Raw genomic sequence first — 13,058 nt, 5'->3', positions numbered from 1 at the left:
ACATCCGGGTATTGGCCGGACAGTGCATTGCCTTAGCACTAAATACTGGTGGCCTACTTTGGCTAGGGATGTGAGGGTTTATGTCTCCTCCTGCTCGGTGTGCGCCCAGTGTAAGGCGCCCCGACATCTGCCCAGGGGTAAGTTACAACCCCTGCCCGTTCCACAACGACCATGGTCCCACCTCTCGGTGGATTTTGTGACAGACCTTCCCCTCTCTCAGGGGAATACCACCATCCTGGTCGTTGTGGACCGGTTCTCAAAGGCCTGTCGTCTTCTCCCTATGTCGGATCTTCCTACTGCCCTACAGACCGCTGAGGCCCTATTTACCCACGTCTTCCGGCATTACGGGGTACCCGAGGATATAGTGTCTGATCGAGGCCCCCAGTTTACCTCCCGTGTTTGGAGAGCGTTCATGGAGCGTTTGGGGGTCTCGGTTAGCCTTACCTCAGGGTACCACCCGGAGAGTAACGGGCAGGTAGAACGTGTCAACCAGGATGTGGGTAGGTTTCTGAGGTCGTGTTGCCAGGACCGGCCTGAGGAGTGGGCACGGTACATTCCCTGGGCCGAGATGGCCCAGAACTCTCTCCGCCACTCCTCTACCAACCTAACCCCCTTCCAATGTGTGTTAGGTTACCAGCCGGTTCTGGCACCGTGGCAGCAGAGCCAGATCGAGGCCCCTGCGGTGGATGATTGGATGAGGCGCTCGGAAGAGACGTGGAACGCTGCCCACGTCCACCTGCAGCGGGCCGTCCTTCGTCACAAGGCGAGCGCCGATCTTCACCGCAGTGAGGGGCCGGTGTACGCACCCGGAGATCGAGTCTGGCTCTCTACCAGAAACCTACCCCTCCGCCTGCCCTGCCGGAAGCTGGGTCGGCGGTTTGTGGGGCACTTTAAAGTCCTGAGAAGATTGAACGAGGTGTGTTATAGGTTACATCTACCTGTTGAGTATAAGAATATTAACCCCTCGTTCCATGTGTCTCTTCTCAGGCCGGTGGTAGCTGGTCCACTCCAGGACAATGAGATAGGAGAGACTCCTCCGCCCCCACTGGACATCGAGGGGGCTCCGGCGTACACCGTTCGGTCCATCTTGGACTCCAGACGCCGGATGGGGGGTCTCCAGTATCTCGTGGAGTGGGAGGGGTACGGCCCGGAGGAGCGGTGCTGGGTGCCGAGGAGGGACATCCTAGACCCATCTCTCCTGTCGGAGTTCCACCGGGACCATCCCGCGCGCCCTGCTCCGCGTCCTCCTGGTCGTCCCCGAGGCCGGGGTCGGCGCGCGGCTCCAGGGGGGGGTACTGTCACGGTTTCGGCCGAGGCTGCTCCTCCTCCTGGTTCGGGCAGGCTTCGGCGGTCGTCGTCCCCGGAGTACTAGCTGCCACCGATCGATGTTTCATGTTCGTTTGGTTTTGTCTTTATGTTGTACACCTGTGTCTTGTTAGTCCTCGTTAGTGTCCTATTTAGTTCTCGTTGGTTGTGTTTGTCTTTGTGTGTGATTGCTCTTCTGTTTTCGTGTTGGAGCTACGTACTTCCCTCCAGTGTTTTGGAGAGGGTTTTCGCACATGTTAGTGCGCCGTTTGTTTGACGCCTGTGTGCGCCGTGATTTCGCCTTCGGGCTTATTGTGCTTATTTTCTACGTGATTATTGCACTAAAGTCTTTTGGACTGAGCTTCTGCGTCCTGCGCTTGATTCATGCACCACACCCACCTTCAGCACCCCTTGACACCAGCCACATGGAAGCAAAATGAAAATCATATCAACATGACATGGATTGCGGCCCCTTTTCCACAGTGAAGTAGGCTATAAATAGATGTGCCGTTGTTCAGAATTTTTGTGCCCTTAATAATTTGCGTGGATGAAAATGTGGAATCCCAAACTATAGGCTTCTGTAGAGCTGAACCTGCCGATTTGATGTATGCGCTTTAGAACACTTTAATTATAGCCTATGCCCCGTTTTATTTTACAATTTGTATCATCATTCCATTCCAATCCGTTTAGCTGTCTTTCCTCTGTCAGTTCTGTGTAGTTGTTCCTGAGGGTCGCTAGCATTAGTGGATCATATTAGGCTAATGTTGGGACATGTAACCTATTTGAATCATTATGGAACTCAGACCACAAGTAACCGGTTAAACCTGGAGCCTGGCGCATGGTTCACGACACTGGACCGTTGTCGCACAGTTCCATGATTAGTGAGAATTAGGGTAGACTATTGTTCAACCCCTATTGTACACTTTTTTCCACCTTCCAATATTTCATGGATTGAACTTGAATATGACAACTTTCAGGATTAATCAAACTACTGTATTTTTTATTCATCAATATATTTTGTGAGTAAAGGCTCTCCAAACCTGTTTTTTTTTTAAATGATTCATACATACTTTCCTAAATAATCTACAAGATCAGAGTATTTTTTTATCTACCAGTTGGTGCTGAAACGGAGACGAAGATACATACATGACATTCTTTAATTGAACCCTATTTTCTGAACCAATTCTCTCTATGTATTCTAGTCCGTATTTGAGTGATAGCTTCAGATAACTGTACTGAAAACCCTATTGTATGAAAACTCCACGAGAAAATATGTTGGCCAGCAAGTGGGAGGGTTTTCAGCAGTTGAATTACGTTTATTCCGCGTGCAAGTGAACCACGCCTGCGTTATGCCCCCGCATAAGGTAAATCTGAATACCAACTACTGAGAAGTGCGTAGGAAAGGTGTAATTTTCTACGTCGGAATTGTGCCCTAGAATTTCACATTTTCGCAGATTTATTATCATCACAGGGCCTTCTTGATTCAACAGTGAGAACATTCAGTTGTTGGAGTAGATATTGTGGGTTGATAGTGATAATAATTCAAGTAAACTACACACATTGTCAACCTAGAACAGATGAATAAACAAAGGATGCCTTTACAGCCCTTGCTTTGTGTTAACAGTCAGAGTGTGGGAGAGTTCCTAGATACTCATCTTTTAGCAGGCTTGGCATTTCACATTTATTTTCCTACGCAACAACCAAACAAATGGTGCATCACGACGCATTTAAATTATTTCCCCCTGGTGTTTTATCGGAGCCGCTTGCTTTGTCAGTTCCAGTTCAAACAACTTGCACGTGGGATCTTACTGAACACAGAGGGAGAGAGAGAAGTAGGCTAGTAATCTTCACTACGTAAAACAGCGAAGTGATAGAAATCGCTCTTTGCCGAGAGAGTGGAGTGTACGCTTAATTACAGCGAAAAAGTACCTAGATGCGATCTGCCTTGCAACGGGCTATTTCATCGCCAGTTTCCTGCCTACCCCTCCTCCTAACCCCCTCCTGCTCTGATCACTCTCACTCGGCCCTCAAACCCCTGCCTGCTCCCACCATGACCACAGTGCTGTGTTGTGTTCAGGCCTGGCACAGCTCAGCACAGCACAGCCCAGGTTCTGTTTAGGCCAGAGAGATCACAGTAGGTCTGTAGTGAAGGGGTAGTAGTACAGTGGGTTGGGGGAGGAGAGGTGGGGAGGGGATGGAGGGATGGAGGCCTGTAGAGCTGGGTTGGGGGATGAGAGGTGGTGGAGGAGAGGTGGGGGTGAGAGGTAGATCAATGATGTGAAAGGAGTCCTTTAGTGATGGGAAGGAAGAGGTGGATAAGATATGGGATTAGGGTTGAGGAGGATGGATAACATTTGGGATTAGGGCTGGCGATGCAGGGTTGTACAGGGGGGACTGGGGGTTGAGAGGTGGATTAGAGATGGGGAGGGAGCTATGTGATGGAAAGGGTTGGGTATTATAGATGGGGAGGTGGATAAGGGCTGGGAATAGAGCCCTCTGTGGCCACCCAGGTCTGGGAGGATGGATGGCCTCTGTGGGGCTGTTTGACTGGAAACAGGTGTGTATCCTCTGAAGATGAAGGCCAGGCTGATAAACATTATTGGAGAACATCTGTTGCTTGTCACAACACGGGTCCAGGCCGAGCAGCCCCCAATCCATCAGCTAGGGGCTCGGTCTTGCGCTCGCGGCCCAGCTTGCACATCACTCACCCGGGGACGGTGGCGGCCGATGTGGGCTGCCTGGTCCACGCCTGGTCCAGACACCTGCCCGGCGGCGGATGCTGGAGATGCTCCACTACACTTGAGAAATGCCTCAGGGACGGACGTCCCAACCGCCCGCCTTACTCCTCTCCCCTCCACCCCCACCTCTGCTATGCTCAGGTGCCCCCCACCTCTGCTATGCTCAGGTGCCCCCCCCCCCCCACACACACTTTCTGACAGGTGTCGTACCAGGTAACGGTCTGGCTTGTTGCACGCCGCTTGACCTCCCTGGCTGATCTGCGGGGAGGGCCTGTGCTCCCTGGCCTCCAAACCTTCATCACTGCTCTGTGACAGGCCATCTCGGACCCCCTCTCCTCTCCTCCATCACCTACCCCCCCTCTCCTCTCCTCCATCTCCTACCCCCTCTCCTCTCCTCCATCTCTCCTCCATCTCCTACCCGCTCTCCTCTCCTCCATCTCCTACCCTCTCTCCTCTCCTCCATCTCCTACCCCCTCTCCTCCATCTCTCCTCTCCTCCATCTCCTACCCCCTCTCCTCCATCTCCTACCCACTCCACGCCCCACTGCCGAGCTCCCAGGCAGAGGACCCAATACCATGCTACACTGCTCCCAAATAAAATAGCCTCTCTCCTAAATGTGGTGATGCGATATTAGGGACAGAAATAACTGACAGATGTACCACATTTAGTCAAAAGAGAATTTGATCAAAATTCAAGATGTATCAAAAAAGCACAATTTACATAAAACCTGCCATCAGGCACATAGTACAGTACATGTTATGAGTGGTATGAATGACAATATCCTGAGGTACAGTTAAAATGCTTTGTAATATTCTAAAAATCCTTCTACATGAAAATATACTGATTACTTGGCTAAAACAATAGGTCATATTGTCATTGAACTGATACACTTACAGTAACAGCAGTAATGTATGCACTTAATGACTAAAATGTAAATGTAATGAATTGATATGTGACTTTCCTGATCTGATAGTACAGTAAGTGATCTTATCAAACATACAACCAAAAGCAATTTCAAAATATATTAACACTTTATGACAAGCAATCAGGCACACACTGTCAAAGGAAACCAGTAAAATACAACACAAAATATTCTCACTGTATATGATATGAGAGTATGACAGAGTACCGTTCAATGGACTGACAATACCAGTGGACACTTTGGGAGTGATGGCTGTTGCTCCCATGTCAGTCTGACCATTGACTCTGAGGATAGGCCATGGGTAAGCAATATGAGGCTCCAGGCTTTTGTTCCAGCCCAGCTCTAACACACCTGATTCCACTAATCACCTAATCCTGGTCTTTGTGAAAAATGTGTGATAGTGATGGTCTGCACACACTGTACCCCTCCAGCACCGTAGTTGCCCACCCATGTACTAGACTGTACAAAGCTGCATGGTGGTGAGGACAGAGACGTTGTGAATGTACAGGAAATGTTTGACCTGTGGTTAATGACAGGTTAGAACAGTTGACTTGGGGCAGGGGTCCAGTCCTGAGACAATCAGGCAGGGAGCGTCATAGAGCTCAGGTGACATTTCCAATGTCCACCACCCAGCAGCACATCAATGTTCCAGCTCCTTGTGTAGCCTGCTCTCTCTCTCTCTAACTAAACCGGCATTCTGCACCTTTCTGCAGGCTCCCAAAAAGCCACTGCACATTTCTCAACCAAATGTGCAGAATACAGGTGTAGTCTTAAGAATATATTACCTTGTGTGTCTGGTCCAGACCTGAATCACCTTATGGCTGTATACCTCTGTCCAACTGTACACAGCCTTCCCATGACGTCCCAGGACCCCTGATTTATTTATTTAGGGCACCTTGTTCAGTGTTCAGTGTTTGAGACGTCTGGCGGGGGTATTTGGGATGTGGGGCCTCCAGCGGTGCTCCGAGTGGGAGAGACCAGACGGCCGCTTCAAGGAGGGAAAGAAGCCCAACGCTGGGACCTCTGCAGTCTCTAGTAGTCCTGAAAAGAAAGAAGAGACAGACAAAAAGACATTGGCACCTTCTAGAAATCAAAAGCAAATGTTCTTCGGCGTTCGGGGAGTTGCTGGGGTGTTTGCTGCTCGATCTGTACGGTCTCCCGTGAGCTGGGCTTGTTGGGGAAACCGAGACAGCTTCAAGCCAGACACCCTGCTGGGTGTGGATTAAAATAACTGTCAGAGGCTGGAGTGGCTATTGAGGGAGACAGGGAGACACACAGAGCTGAAGGCATGAGCCTGACACACTTACCGACACACTACTTCATGAAAACCTGGTTCAGCTTTACAGCTCTGGTCCTTGGTGTCTGCTGTGATGGGCGGACCGTAACACTCACTCATCAGGGCGATGTGTGTGTGAGGTGTGTGTGTGTTTGCGTTTGTGTTTGCGTGCATGTGTGTGTGTGTGCACGCATGCGTGTGTGTTTGTGTTTGCATGCATGCATGTGCGTTCGTGCATGTATACAGTACCTTCTGTGCAGGTGGGGCCCAGCCAGGTAACAGGACACAGGCAGCGGCCATTACGAGCGTCACACTGGGCCTGATGGGAACACTGGCACTGCAGGGAGCAGCCCGGACCAAAACGATCTCCTCCACAGTCTGATGGACAGAAAGAGAGGAACGTGGCAGAAGATAGACATGAAGTAGACCGACACAACGAGGAAAAAATGGAGACAGCACACAAAAAATAAAATGGCCGATTAAATACAGTAAATGACAAGTTATTTTTCTATTAGGTAAAGGCATATAATACATACACAAACCATTACAAATCAATATGTAGCAGCCGGTGAAGGCTCTTAGTTTTAAAGGCATATCTAAGAGACAGTACTGTAAGAGATAGAGTGCTGTTGCAGTGTAGAGGTGGTCGTACCTTTTTCACATCTCTGTCCAGTCTTCCCTGGGGGGCAGAGACACTGTCCCGTGGCTGGATGACAGGGGGCCCCCCCAACACAGTCACATGACTGCTGACAGCCCTCCCCAAACCGGCCAGCCTCGCACCCTGGGACAGACACACACAGTGAGACACATACACACGCACACACACACACACACGTGTGTACTATGTGTCTCATTTTATTTTCCCATGACAAACAGTACACACTCATCACTCTTCTCCTCCATAGCCCCCCCCCCCCCACACACACACACACAGGTCTGTCTCTATTACTTTATTATAGAGGGTCAACTATCTGGCTGCTGCTCTGCAGTGCTCAGTGCTCTCCTGCTGGGGCTGAAGTGGGCATGTAGGCCCTCACACTGAGCTGAGGAGCCCAGAGCAGGCAGGAGGCAGGAGGGAGGAGGCCACAGAGATGCAAAAGGAATGCATTAAACAGCCTGTCTCTGCTGTGGCAGCCAGGAAACACCTGCCTCTCATCAAATAACCACGTCTGCCTGCCTGCCTGTCTGTCTGCTCACGGAGATGTGCCAACATATGTTCGTATTCATACTGTATGTACTCTCCCTCTATCGTTTTCATAGACATGCACGCATGCACACACAGAGTGTGAATCAGATTGTGTGATCTCCACCTTCTCCTCTATCATCCAGTACTCACGTCTCTGACACTGGGAGCCATGGTAGCCAGGCGGACACACACACCGGCCCGTCACATGATCACATGTCTGTCCCGCCCGGCAGTCACACGGACGGGCACAGTTCTGTCCGAAGAAGCCAGAGGGACACCCTGGAGACAGGATGACAACACAGGAAAAAGCTTTGTTGTTAGTTTCTCATACAAGAGCACAACCAATCATCACAATCAGGGGCATGTTCATTTGGCACCAAATGTTAGAAAACTGATTGAAACAAGGAGGGACTACCAATAAGAAACGCTCAATTTCCTTTTTTGTTGGAAAATGTTTTAAAACAATGTGTGCCCACATGAACACAACCCACCTATTTCATTAGAAATATAGGGCCAGAAGTTTTTCCTGGACAGGTCACATGGTGAGGAAAAACTCCTTGCCCTAACCATAATTACAAAAATCCAACGTACGGTGTTCACAAGAGTGTCCGTAGTGTCCGACGGTGCAGCTGCAACAGCCAGTGAAGCGGTCACATGTCCCGTTGTTCTGGCAGGGACAGTCCAGTGCACAGTCCGGTCCGTACTTCCCCTGGACACACGCTGGACAAACAGACATATGGTAGAGACATACAGTAACAACAACACAACACTCACAACCAACATACCTTCTGTCTGTACTTGTACCACAGGCGGCTGGTGGCACCTTAATTGGGGAGGACGGGCTCATAGTAATGGCTGGAACGAAATAAATCGAATGGTATCAAACACATAAAACATGTGGTTTCCATGTGTTTGATACCATTCCATTTACTCCATTCCAGACATTATTATGAGCCGTCCTCCCCTTAGCAGCCTCCTGTGACCTGTAACGGATACTGCACACGTTAATAGTGGAATTACCTCATATAAACATAGACACACACTGTAAGCCAGGGATATGGGAGGTTACTGTGCTCACAGTGACTGCTGGTAGCTACTATTCATAATAACACAAGTCTTCATTATTTTGTCATGGCTGTTGGGTCATCTAACATTGTTTCCATGTTGTAACAAAGAGAGTAACAAAACTAACTTCAACAAAGCAACTTCAAGAACAGGCAGACATGTTGAAAAATCCTCCTACAGGATAAACTAATGTAGTACTGAACCACAATTAAACTCAGCTGACCCTTTGCCCTGCCAGAAGCTACTTTTAACCTGACATTATACTGACGTTATCCTGATGTTGTGTTGATGTTATGCTGAGGTTACCTGTCTCACAGTGTGGTCCCGTCCAGCCCAGCCCACACCTGCAGCTCCCGTCCCTGGGCTCACACAGCGCTCCGTTCTGACACACACACGTGTTCCTGCACTGCAGGCCATAGCGCCCCCTAGGGCAGGCTGGAAGAACAGCAAGGCTTTAGATAGTAGTCATCATATGACTGTAAGTCGCTTTGGATAAAAGCGTCTGCTAAATGGCATATTATTATTATTATTATTATTATCATCACAGCACTACCAAGGCCAGCATTATGTGTAGTTCTGTTCTTTAGCTACCCAGCCAGCAGTGAGCCCACCACACAGTTAAACACACACGTTTATTTAAGCAACAGGTAATTAGCGAGATGGCAAAGTGGTCTCATTTGGCAGCGATATAAAATAATAATCATGTTTCTCTGGGTAATTTAGATTTGGAAAACAATAAGCGAATCACTTTGATTCCCCTGTTTATTTATTTGTTTCCTCGCCAACGCCATCGACGCGGAACATGGAAAACGAGCTACTTATAGGTCTCTGTAAACGTTCAACACAGGAACATAAGCAGTGGCACGTCCATAGACGTATGGTGTGCACTAGGAGACCAGCGCGCTTACGAACACCATCGTCTGGAATGGATGGAAACTCCCGTTTGCACTCCAGTGGAACTGCTGATAAACTGCGAGATTAGGGTTAACTCAAGAACCCTGCTTCTGTTCTCCAGGAAAATAAGAGCCTCTGATCATTGGTACGTTTTCACTGAGGAAATTGAGAATTTGTTAACTAAATACACATTGAAAGCTAATTTGGTTGGTTGGTTGGTTGGGTGGATTCCCAGTTGCCAATCAGACTCTATGTTCTTGATGAGTTCATAGCATGCTACAAAAATGTACTGGTGCATGACAAACAGTGACGGACTGAGACCAAAAACGGGTCTTTACATCCTCAATGGCCCATAGACATAAGGTTCACCTATGAGGTAAAAGTCATTATTACCTTGCTGGCAGGCCTGCCCGATTTTGCCTGGGGCGCAGATACACCTCCCAGTCACAGGGTGGCACTGCCCTCCCTCCCCACAGGAACACAGACGGGCACAGTCCTTCCCATAGCGCCCCGCCGGACAACCTGGCAGTACGAAGAAAGAGATGAAAGCACCATTCAAATTATTTAAAAGTGCAGCATCTTTTCTTCCTCCCTTCCTTAAAGTAATCACTGATTAGGAATGACCCAACAAGTGAAAGCGGTGTGATGGAGCCCTTCTGTAAAATCATATCTAATCCCAACATCCTTCTGGCTGAGCCCTGTATATCTTTATTCTATATAGAAGACTGATTCATAGTCAGAAGATGACATCAAATACTGTTCATTTTCACCCATCACAGGTGTGTTGCAGACTTACAAGTGCTGCAGTCAGCTCCTAGAAAGCCAGGTGTGCACTCACAGGTCCCTGTTTTAGTGTCACAGCGACCACCATTGCTGCACTTACATCTGGCCTTGCAGTTTGGCCCATATGATCCCTCTCGACACACTGGGGTAGGGAGAGAGAGACAGAGACAGAGGCCGTTTTCACATTGAGGATAGCAAAGGGACATTTTCGAGAGGTTCTCAAGAGCTATCAATTCTCGAGAGTCAATACTGTTGTGTAAACTTGCGAAATTATCACGTCTTGAGTGCTTGCCCGACAGTTGCACCCCTCTGAGCAGGGCACTGTAAACAGAATTTTCTCGTTGAGCTCAACACAACACAACATACTACAGTATAAATGATAATAGCAGAGCAATGTTTTTGAAACAGCTGAAATGTATAGACATTCTCCTTATATTTGAGACTTGCAGTAAATTGCAGTAACAGCCTGTTACATTCTGAAATTGTAGCAGTAGCTGCTGCCTGCCGGCTGCACTGAGCCACGTAAAACTATGGAAGCCCATTCCCCCCACCATTTTTTTATTATGTGCCATCTAGAATAAACATTTGACAACAATTCCCTATGTACAGTGCCTTCAGAAAGTATTCACACCCCTTGACTTTTTCCACATTTTGTTGTGTCACAGCCTGAATTTAAAATGGATTAAGTTGAAGAAAAAGAAATTCACTGGCCAACACACAATACCCCATAATGTCAAAGTGGATGGAATGAGTCAATAAGTATTCAACCCCTTTGTTATGGCAAGCCTAAATAAGTTCAGGAGTAAACATTGCCTTAACCCTTTGAGCATGGTAAAGTTATTAATTAAACTTTTGATGGAGTATAAATATACCCAGCCACTACAAAGATATAGGTGTTCTTCCTAACTCAGTTGCTGGAGAGGAAGGAACCGGTCAGGGATTTCACCATGAGGCCAATGGTGACTTTAAAACAGTTACAGAGTTTCATGGCTGTGATAGGAGAAAACCGAGGATGGATCAACAACATTGTAGTTACTCCACAATACTAACCTAAATGACAGAGTGAAAAGAAGGAAGCCTGTACAGAATAACAATTATCCAAAATATGCATCATGTTTGCAATTAGGCACTAAATTAAAACTGCAAAACATGTTCAGCCTGCATTCCAACAGACATTGGGAGACAAATTCACCTTTCAGCAGGACAATAACCTAAAACACAAGGCCAAATATACACTGGAGATGCTTACCAAGACGACATTGAATGTTCCTGAGTGGCCTAGTTACAGTTTTGACTTATATCGGCTTGAAAATGTATGGCAATACTTGAAAATGGCTGGCTATTGAATTGAATTGAATTTATTTAGGGTAACAGACATATACAACAAAATGTACAATGTGGACCCAGAGGATATCACTTAAAAGTATTAATTAAAACGCTTGTTTCCAAAGTGGTCCTCGATGGTAAAAACAATAACACATATAATGATTTAAAGGCAAAACAAAATTACAAACAACCATACATACATTCATTTATATTGACATCCTAAAAAGTGGCATTATTCACTGCACTTTTCCCTAACCTTAAAAATCAACCATATTAATTTCACATTTCGACCTTAAAAAACAATCTATTCATTGCACGTCATACCTATCATTCAAATAAATACACCTGACCAGCAGTAAGGGGCATAAGGGGCAGTAGAGTGGTTTCTCTTAGTTAGACAACCTTGTCCAAATGAAAACCTTTGCCTGCTTTTTAAAGCTATTTCTACTTTTTCTTTGCTTGATCTCCAAGGGGAGGCTATTCCATAGACAAATACCTGTATAGAAAAACGTGCTCCTCGCAATACTGTTTACTCTTGGGATATTACGAGACATAACACCTGCTCTGGTATTGTAACTGTGTTGGATATAAACCATATCAATGTGGTTTTTCATATAACCTGGGGCATGATCATTTAAGATGTCAAACATATGATGAAGTTTAAGTTGGTCCACTCTGGACTCCAAAGGCAACAAGCCTCCCGGAACTCCTGTACCCCTATGTGGGTCCTAGGAGAGACATTCAGCATATACCTGATAACATTATTTTGCATGACCTGCATTCTCTTTTTCAGCTTTTTTGATAGCCCGCTATACCAAGCAGAGCAGGCATAATCAAAAATGATACTGAATCAAGGTTGAGACAAGCAGTTTCTTAACTTTGATGTTAAAATATCAAGTGTTACGATGTAAAAATGTCAATTTGTTCGCCATTTTAGAAAGAGTTTTAGCAGCAATCAAGTCTCCAGAAAGGGATTGATCTAGGGACACACCAAGATAAGTTACACTTGTTTTAAAGTCAATCTCCTTGCCTGCACAGTTTACCTTTATCGTTTTGTTCCAAACAAAATCGATTCAGTTTTTCCCAAATGTAGCGACAATTTGTTGTCAGTCAACCAATCTATGACAAAATGCAATTCCTTAATCAGGGTCTCCTCTATGTAAACTGTGTCCTTCCCTGATACCAGTATGGCTGAGTCATCAGGATAAAGCAGGAGTTTGCGCTTTACTGTATCTGGCATATCATTAACGTATATAAGAAATAAGAGAGGCCCTAAAATGTATCCCTGCGGTACTCCACAGGATATTTATTTGGCCTCTGACAGAGCATCACCAACATTACATATTTGTGTTCTGTTGGTCAGATAAGACCTAAACCAATTCACTGCTACATCATTTAGACCCATGCATTTCAGTTTCATCAGGAGAATATCATGGTCCACAGTGTCAAAAGCTTTCTGCAAGTCTAACATGACCATACCTGTATAGTTCCCCTTCTCACTTTCCTGCTTGATGTGGTCAAAAAGGTGGATAAGGCAAGTATCAGTGGAATGAGCTGTTCTAA

General features: G+C 46.8%; 1 protein-coding gene across 1 annotated transcript in view; it reads right to left on the bottom strand.

The window, feature by feature from the left end:
- Window positions 1-4,709: 4,709 nt before the first annotated feature.
- The window catches only part of LOC311101914 (uncharacterized protein), a gene marked incomplete at its 5' end in the record, with an annotated part of 95,681 nt that continues 87,332 nt past the window's right edge, over window positions 4,710-13,058 (bottom strand). The window contains 8 exon segments of the mRNA XM_084143157.1: window positions 4,710-6,006; window positions 6,491-6,619; window positions 6,894-7,022; window positions 7,578-7,706; window positions 8,019-8,147; window positions 8,799-8,927; window positions 9,780-9,908; window positions 10,183-10,311. Of these exon segments, the coding sequence (XP_083999283.1) occupies window positions 5,873-6,006; window positions 6,491-6,619; window positions 6,894-7,022; window positions 7,578-7,706; window positions 8,019-8,147; window positions 8,799-8,927; window positions 9,780-9,908; window positions 10,183-10,311 (1,037 nt within the window). The 3' untranslated portion in view covers window positions 4,710-5,872.

This window comes from Coregonus lavaretus (assembly GCF_964263955.1).
Source record: "Coregonus lavaretus genome assembly, chromosome: 26".
In the NCBI taxonomy this organism is placed as follows: Eukaryota; Metazoa; Chordata; class Actinopteri; order Salmoniformes; family Salmonidae; genus Coregonus; species Coregonus lavaretus.
This window is presented reverse-complemented; position numbering and strand designations above follow the sequence as displayed.